Below are 8602 nucleotides of genomic sequence, written 5' to 3' on the forward strand. Positions count from 1 at the left end.
TCCGGGACAAGGGGCAACTCAGACCAGTGGGAGGAGGAAAAGATACTTGCAGGCCAGCCAGCTGCCGTGCCCTCCACAGCGTGGCTCAAGGAGGCAGCAAGGAGGGAGGCCCTGACACCGGGAATTCTGAGGGGCCCAGGGCATGCCCACCCCACCTCACCCTGGACGGCCTGCCAAGGGCGGGCGGGCTCTCGGGGAGACATGGGCATGAGTGACTCACGGTCACACCGAGCCAGCTCACTCCACCCCTTCATTCACTGGCCCAGAAGGGCAGGGATTTGCCCAAGGGCCCGCAGGAGTGACCCAACAGCCACTGGGAACCTGGGACTATAGAGGGGGCGTCCCCTGCAATCCAGAGATCACTAGCACCCAGAGAGACTCCAGCAGGCACTTGGGGTCTGGCTACAAACTTTATTCAGTTACAAATAGCACCGAGCCCCTGGGGCTGCTCCAGTGGTGGGGGATCCCCCTCTCGGACCCCCAGAATCCCCTCTTGGCCACCTGTGTAGTGTGTGGGAGCTGGAACATGGCCCAAGGTCCCTCCTAGAAAATGGGCCAGCCGAGGATTTGGGCCCGGGCACCTCCTGGGGTGGGCCCAGGGCCAGATGTGACAGATGTGCAGGTAGCAAGCGGTGACCCCTCAGATGAGCACACTGGAGACGGGGACCCGGGTGGAGCGTCCTCTCTGGGGCACCACGATGCGGTCATCAGCAGGCCCGGCCTCACGCAACAGACCTGTCGGGGAGGGATCAGAGCCAGGGCTGGATGGACAGACAGACACAGGGCCAGGGAGGGGACAAACAGGCACTGGCAAATGGATGGGGCAGCAGAGCCACACAGTGGGGCATCAGCTCGTGGGACAGGGAGACCCGAGGCCGAGGGAGGGGAGGGCTGTGGACTGAGGGCTGCCAGGGACACGGGGCTGGGTGGGTGGGCGGATGGACAAGCAGGCAGCATCATGAAGTCAGGCAAGGAGCTGTGGACGGACAGCGGGGAGGCCCGACCGACCCTGCACGTGCAGCTGGGCCCGCCGGCGGTCGCCCTCAATGAAGATGGCAGCGCCCAGGAAGGCCGCGCCGCCCAGCGCCCCCATGAAGGCGCAGAGCATGAGTGAGAACTGCAGGGCCCGGAACTCAGACAAGAAGGAGGCGGGCCAGCCCTGGCGGAGGCGGTCGGAGATCTGTGGGGAGACAAGGAAAGAAAAGTCAGGGGAACGGAGAGGAAGCCCCTGAACTCCAGAAGAACGAAGAAGACTTAGGCCTGGACCTTACTGGTGCAAATCTGCCAAGACAAAATCGTGCCCACCCAGCTGAGCCTCCGAGGTGAAGGGTGCCTGGCACAGGGGACTCGGATGCCTCACTAGGGTGAGACCCTCTAATCTGGCCTGTGCTCAGGCCACTGGCCACCGGCCGGTACTGGGAATGTGGGGTCCCCCGAGCCCCACCCCAGGCCCAGCCAAGGGGCCGTGCTCACCAAGCCAATCAGGTAGGGGCTCCCAGCGTCACCCAGCAGGTGGGACAGCACGATCTGAAAGGCTTCAGCAGTGGAGCGTCGTGTGGGGATCACCACGTACTGGGAGGAAAGAGGGGCAGGAGGCAGAGGGCGGGGACAGGGCCAAGGCTCAGCCTAGGCTGAGGTCAGGTGAACCCCAGCTCAGAGGTGTGGCTGGGGTGAAGGGCAGGGCAGGCCCGGGCTACAGGCCCACCTGGGGTTGGACTCTGAAGTCAGTCCAGGGCTGGGTTTTGAAGAAGGGGTGAAGGTCACAGTTCAAGGCAAGTGAGGTCCCCTGCCCCCACTCCCTGCTCCCATCAGCCTCTGGGGTAACCCTGGGCCACCTACTCACCAGCAGAATGTCAGCCACAATGGCCCAGTTCATGGACAGCAGTGTCTCTCCAATAAAGATGAAAATCTGGGGGATGGGAGGTAGGCGGTGAAGGAGGGGGAACAGGGGTGGGGCGTTGGTCTCATCACAAGAAGAGCAAACACATGGAGGGTTCACTAGGTACCAGGCCCATCTATTAACTCATTTAACCCTCACAACACCCCTAGGAGACAGTTGCTACTATTATTCCCATTTTACAGAAGATGAAACTGAGCACAGAGAGGTTAAGTCACTTGCCCAATGTCACACAGCTAAGAATGGCCAGAGCTGAGATTCAAACCCAGGCGTTCCCACTCCAGAGTTGGCTCTGACCCTAGTCCTGCCCCAGTGCACCATTCCTCCACCCTAGACCCAGAACACCCCCTTAGACACCTGCTGGCTACTCACATAGGTGGCCACGATGCTACCACGGGCGCAGGCAAGGGACAGGAAGAGGAAGGGTGAAGAGCCCAGGAGGCCAGCAGCACAAACCAGCGGGTCAGCCCGGGGGTTGGAGCGGCGGAGTCGGCGGCTGATCTCCACGCCCAGGCCCACACCCAGGACCCCGGTGAGGCAGGTGATGAGCCCAAAGATGAGGCTGGGGGGAAGGGGAGAGGCAAGGGGGTTAGCCTCACCCCCACGGCCCAGAGAGAAAGATCATCCATCCCGGCCACCCTCACAACCCAGGTCTATCCAGGCACAGCACCCCATGGTTCACAAGAGGAAGGCACTTATTTCCAGACTAGGAAACTGAGACTCTGGGAGAGGAAGTAGTTTGTGGAGTCAGGATTCAAACTCTCCTTGCCTGAGTCTGAATCACAGACTCTCTCCACTTCATCCCCTGCAACCTGCAGGGCCACCCAGCCCAGACCCCATCTGCGTACCTGTCAGAGGAAGAGCAGGAGTCTCCAGGAAGGCAGGGGGGGGTCTCCCCCAAGACCACACGGGAACGCAGCAAGAAAGCAGGAGCCCAAAGAGCCAGGGAGCCCGTGACAAAGGCCACAGCAGTGAAACCAAGGGAAGACAGGATGAAACTAGGACTGCAGACAATTAGGAGGGAGGAAGTTAGACTCCACTGAGGTATCGGTGTCAGAGACCTCTCTTCTCCCTCTCTGGCTTATTTTAATAGTCAGGGCACTGAGTCTGGAGGCTGTACTGGCTTCCAGGATCTGGGCCTGTAATTCAAGCAGCTGCCATAAGGGGGCAGTGGCGACAGAATTCCTGGCCTTAGGGTAGGGCCAGCTGACAGAAAACAGAAGAAAGACCATACCCATGTAAATCTCAAACTAGACCTCAGGGCCTCCCTGGGGGCCTCAGATGTTGGGTTAGGATGGAACTGAACTCACTTTCTTGCCAGAGCCCTCAGATCTGCCCACCACGAGGTGGGGTTCAGGGGTGGTGAGTCTGAGTGGCGCTCCACAGCTCCCCTTGGCGGCTCCCGTACTACCAGGAACAGCAGTACAACAGCCACCACTCCTAGACCTGGTGTCACCTGGGGAAAGAGTGGGCTTCAAGAAAGGCACAGACGGGGAGACACTCAACCCTGGGGGCTGAGAGAAAGTGAGGGTGTATAAAAGCAACTCAGGCCCCAAGACCTCAAACACCCAGTGAGTGCCTGCTCAAGGAAGCTGAACCTGTGACTGAGGGGAGGGGGTGACTGCCACTAGGAAGTGTTTCTGTTTCTGCAAGCCTAACTGCTCCCTCTTTAGCAACAGCACCCTAATTTTCTTTTGGGAGACCACTCCCCCCATTTCTCTCAACCCATGTGGTTCAAATAGGGTGGGGCTTATAACCCAGACTTGGCCAAGAGTAATGTTAAACCTCCCAGGCCTCAGTGATTGAGTCAGTGCCAGCATGTGACCCACGTCCATCTAATCAGACACCATCCAGGACTACTGCTCAAGGATCCAGGGTGCTGAAGTTTCTAAACGGGAAGATAAACATGTGGAGCTTTCACTTGCTTGAGAGGAAGATAACAGAGGAAAGTAGAGCTGAGAAAAGGATGATCAAATTCCTGTGACACTGTGGGAGTCCTGAATCCAGCTTTACCTGAAGCTCACCCTGGGACTTTCCATTATGAGAGCCAATACAGTCCCATTTGGGGGCTTACAGTTGTACAGTGGGCTTCTATCACCTGCAATCAAGAGTTTTACCTAGCACGTGGCTTCGCAGTGAGGGCAGCTAGGCTGCCTGTAGGCTTGGCAGCGTGAGCACTGCCTTCAAAAGGGGGTGTCTGACGGTAGAAAGGGGGAATCAGTGAGTGCACTGCTAACCTTTCCCCAGGCTGTGACCCGACTCACCCGCAGAGCCCAATGCCAGTCCCCGGCCGCATCCTTCACTTTGGAGCCTGCAATGTAACCCAGACCACTGTGGGAAGGGGGTGGGGGAGGAGAAGAGACGGCTGGTCAGTCCCGTTCCAGGCAAGGCCCTTCTGCCTCCCCACCAGGGCCGAGGTCCACTCACCTGCCCACAGGGATGGCAAAGTAGAACACGCTGAGCATCCGACTCCGCTGGTCTGCCACGAAGAGGTCAGCGATGAGGGTGGGTGCGATGGTAGAGTAACTGGCCTCCCCGACCCCCACCAGGCCCCGGGTCAGGAGGAGCAGCCAGAATCGCTGGGGAACGAGATATGGGGGAGGTGGCACCCCGCCCTGCAGCCAGCCTCCCAGCCTCCCTCACCAGCCAGCTCTGGAGAGGTGGCAGGGATGGCAGGAGAGGTCTGGGTTTTAGAATCAAACAGACCTGAGCTTGAATCTTGGCTCCACTACTTACTAGCTGTGACTCTGAGAAAGCAACTTAACCTCTCTGAGCCTCAGTTTCCTCATCTGCAAAAGGGGGATAATAACAACTTGTTCACATACCTATTGTGAGAACTGGACAACAAAAGGTCTATTCATTACCTTGCACCCAGTAGGTATGAAATAAATCTTTATTTCTATCTTGTCCAAACCACCCAAGACACCCCAACAGTGAATAATGATCTTAGGCAGGGGTTTATTTGTCTACCAGAGACACCAAAGCTAAGAACAAGGCATGATCACCCAAGGAGAGTGTGTAGTGTCCGGGGCTGAGAAGTAAGAGTCCCAGGGCAGAAAGTGAGAACAGACAGAGGTGATTTCAAAGGAGCAAAGAAGCAACAGCCAGGGAGGCAGGACGAAAGCCAGAAGAGGGCGTCACAGAAGTTAGAAGAGAGTTTTCGGAAGGAAGAAGTGGGTCAACAGAGCCAGAGGCTCCCAGGAGATCCAGCGAGAACAGGACTAGGAAGTAGGAGCTACAGCTAGCAACTGAGAGGGCACTGTTGACTTTGGCAATGGAGCGACGGGGGCAGGTTAGCCAGCAGTGCTCAAGGGGGTAGTGGGAGGAGAGGAAGTGCAGGCAAAGCGAGAGCCTCTCCCCAGCTGTTCCTTCACCCAGACTGGAGCTTCCCTCTGGGGAAGTCTGACTAGGAAGAGGAAGACGGAGAGAGGGCAGTCCTGGTAAGGTCTTTCCTGTGATAGAGAAATGTGAGTGTTTAGGTGTGCAGTGGAAGGAGGGGATGATGGACAGAAGAAGGTTCTGGAAGAAAAGGGGAGAGGATGGGGTGGGCAGATAACTCAGGCAAGCAGGGAACAGAAGACGGCATGGACCAAGGGAACCGCACAAGTGCCCCGGGCCCAGTATGCAATGACTCCAAAGAGGAGCAGCAAAGACTGATGGGGGAGTCAGGGCCGGGGGAGGAGAGGGCAGGGGGGTAGGGCAGAAGCAGGAGCCAGTGTGGGACCTCACCTCTCTGGGGATGAAGGACGACCCCAGTGTCACCAGGGACCAGAAGGCAATGCCCCCGCACATGAGATACTTCCGATTGTACCTGTCACCCAGGTAGCCAAACACAGGTGCCAACACCATGTAACTGGAGATGAACACTGGGGGGAAGCAGAGAGTCACAGCCCAGCCCCAGTACCCCTACCCCACCCCCAAACCAGCTCAGGGAGGGCAAAGGGGGGCAGGAATAACTCCCAACCCTGAAACTATCAGAGCTTCCTGCAAGCGGGGGTTGGGGGAGGTAGTAGTCGTCCAGCTCCATCTCCAATGTTCTTCAAATCTTCCATTGTAGAATGGATGGCCCAGCTGACTCATCCCTTCCTCCATACCCTGGTCTGCAATGCACTTGTCTGATCTAGCCCCTCCCTACCCCTCCAACTTCACGCTTATCCACTTTCCCTCTCTGCACCCCAATGGCCCAACTGCCAAGTTCAATACCACCTTAAGGCTTTGGGCACCTGCTGTCCTCTCTATCTGGAATTGTCTCTCCTCTCCCCTGAGCTCCACAACCTCAGCTCAGAAAACTTCCCAACCACCCTCAGCTCAGAAACCTTCCCAAGCACCACATACCCAGTCTCTCTCTATCACAGCTACTCTGTCTTCTTTTACATAACAGTTATTTCTATAGAAAATTATCTCATTATTAGTTTAGGTTTTCAGGGACTGTTGCCCCCCTCATGCACAGCAAAATGCTGGCTCCAGGAAGACAAGGACTGTATTGGCCATGACTGTGTTTCCATCACTTAACACACTGCCGAGCACAAAACAGGTGCTCAACAAACATGTGTTGAATGAAAACGTGAAGAGGGTTGCCAAGAAAGACGTGTTTTTTTTTGTTTTTTTTGTTTTTTTGGCTGAGCCACGGGGCATGTGAGATCTTAGTTACCGGATCAGGGATCGAACCCCCGCCCCCTGCATTGGGAGCACAGAGTCTTAATCACTGGACTGCTAGGGAAGTCCCAGACCTATTTCTTCTCTAACTCGACAACTCTTTAGAGCTTTGCAGACCTGGACCTATGATCCCATTCTCATTCCATTAAACTTTGGCTTAAATAACTCCAGTTCCTTGGTGGCCTGGAGTGGAGCAAAGAACACTGCAAGACCTGGTTTCAAACTCCTCTTCTGCCTCGAACTTGTTGTGTGACCCTAGGCAAGTCTTAACTCCTCTCCAAGCCTCAGTTTCTTTATAAAAATGTAGATAATACTACCTACTTTCTGTATAAAACAAGAATAATAACACCGACTCCTTGGCTGATAAAAGGATTAGAAGACAATGGGTGTAAAATGTCTTGCCAAATTCATTTGATGTTATCAGCACCTCCTCCAGGGCCTGGCACATGGTAGGCGCTCAGAAATGAAGGAAGGAGGGAAGGAAGGAAAATAGGACTTGGCTTTGCCTTTCCCATAAACCCCAAAGTTCTGAACAAGTAAAACTCACCTCTTCCTCTTCTAGACACCCTCTTCTGCCATTATTTACTGGGTGCCTACCATTTTCCAATACTGTACTATGCACTTCACAGGCATTATCTCATTTAATCCTCACATCAGCCCTATGAGGTGAGCCGGGGTTATTACTAGTTCCAGTTCACCGACAAGGAAAGTGAGGCTTAGAGAGGTTGAGGGCCTTGCCTACCATCTCATTAAGTGAAAAGCTGGTATATAAACCCAGGTCTGTCTTAACCGTTATACTAAACTGATTCTCTCTTTAAATCTCTTTAAATGTGGTGTCCTAATCGAACAGGACAACCTCAGGGCAGAGCCATGGCCATCTCCTCCCCTAGCTCGGCCACCGGACCTCCCAAAAATAAGGCCCCAGGCACGCCAGCATGTGGCCCCAACTGGGGTAGAACAGAAAGAAGAGGTGCTGTGTGCCCAGGAGGGGCCTCCACTCACCGGTCTGGATAAGGCCGGAGCTACTGTCTCCGATGTCGAAGAACTGCTCAATGTCCGGAAGGACGCCTGGGAAGGAGAAGACTCAGGATGGGTTGGCCGAGGCAGCCCCACCTTCGGGACCCCGCTCCCATCCCCCTTTCTAACTTTCTCCCAGAAGTCAGTACCAGCCACGGTGAAGCGGTCCATGTAGTTAAGGAGGTTGATGTAGCACAGCACGGCCACTATGAGAGCCGAACGGCCCGAAGACAAGCCCGTGATGCGCTGCAATCCCTCCCGGTCTGGGACTTCGGAATCCTCGGACTTCGGGTTCCCCATGGACCCCGGCAACCCCGGGGTGCCGGGCGCAGGCCCGTCGTCCGTGTCATCCGCCTGGCTGAGGAAGGGCGCGGTGTCGGACCCGGACATGTTCCCGGGGGCCGCGCCCGCCCGCGCTACGGTCCCACCGACGATCCCACCTGCGAGGGGAGGAGGCTGGAGAAAGGAGGATGGAGGGAACCCAGACGAGGGAGGTGCGCTCGGACACCGAGAGGAGCTTGCCCCGAAGCACAGAGCACGGGGGATGGAACCCGGGCTCTATCATGCGTCCCCGCCCCGGCAGACACACCGCGCGGAGGGACGAGTGGAACGCCGGTGAGATCAGAGACAGGAGCGGGTTGAGGAGAGTCCGATCCCCCGCCCCCTCCCGGTTGAGGCCACCCCTCACGCCAGGTAGGAGCCCACCGCATTCGCGGTTGGTCAGCCACGGCGCCGCACCACCGCTACCGCCATATTGTCTAAGAGCCGGTCATGTGACACCGGAGCAGGGGCGGGGCGGTGGACGCCACGGCGGGCCAGCCCCTGACGCGACTACGGGGGCCACGCGCGCCCCTGCGGCTTTGCCGACGTTCCCGCGTCACGTGACTGTGGACGGTCGCCACGGTCCTCGGCTGCGTTCCCGCCGCGACAGCCGACCTAAAGGTGTCTGGGTGAACTGTTGCAGTCCCTCCCACTCTGAATCTCGGCTTCCTTATCTGCAACGCTGCTTGGCAGACTTCTTATTGAACGAGA

The 8602-nt window shown here is 56.9% G+C and overlaps 1 protein-coding gene across 3 annotated transcripts; it reads right to left on the reverse strand.

Annotated features, from left to right (window-relative positions):
- Positions 1–397: 397 nt before the first annotated feature.
- On the reverse strand, positions 398–8342 carry SPNS1 (SPNS lysolipid transporter 1, lysophospholipid). 3 transcript variants are annotated; one of them, XM_068565826.1, is made up of 13 exons: positions 8011–8342; positions 7720–7924; positions 7556–7621; positions 5627–5763; positions 4325–4476; positions 4162–4228; positions 3208–3353; positions 2746–2901; positions 2270–2459; positions 1844–1909; positions 1474–1572; positions 1009–1180; positions 398–735 (listed from the first exon to the last, which is right to left on the reverse strand). In XM_068565826.1, exons 1-13 carry the CDS (start codon positions 8278–8280, stop codon positions 641–643), a joined length of 1821 nt encoding a protein of 606 aa, XP_068421927.1. In that variant the 5' UTR covers positions 8281–8342; the 3' UTR covers positions 398–640. The 3 variants fall into 3 exon arrangements, with proteins under 3 accessions (XP_068421927.1, XP_068421929.1, XP_068421928.1); XM_068565828.1 differs by having other exon boundaries at positions 8276–8323; XM_068565827.1 differs by having other exon boundaries at positions 7720–7928; positions 8011–8282.
- Positions 8343–8602: the final 260 nt, after the last annotated feature.

The sequence above is a fragment of the Eschrichtius robustus genome, chromosome 16 (assembly GCF_028021215.1).
Source record: "Eschrichtius robustus isolate mEscRob2 chromosome 16, mEscRob2.pri, whole genome shotgun sequence".
In the NCBI taxonomy this organism is placed as follows: Eukaryota; Metazoa; Chordata; class Mammalia; order Artiodactyla; family Eschrichtiidae; genus Eschrichtius; species Eschrichtius robustus.

Excerpts from the sequence above, each read along its gene's own strand:
- SPNS1 (XM_068565826.1), bottom strand. The coding sequence starts at position 8,280 with ATGCGGTGGGCTCCTACCTGGCGTGAGGGGTGGCCTCAACCGGGAGGG. Across the intron at positions 4,229-4,324 it reads TTTGCCATCCCTGTGGGCAG|TGGTCTGGGTTACATTGCAG; the intron begins GTGAGTGGACCT and ends CCCTTCCCACAG. Across the intron at positions 2,460-2,745 it reads TCCTGCTCTTCCTCTGACAG|CCTCATCTTTGGGCTCATCA; the intron begins GTACGCAGATGG and ends CCTTCCCCCCAG.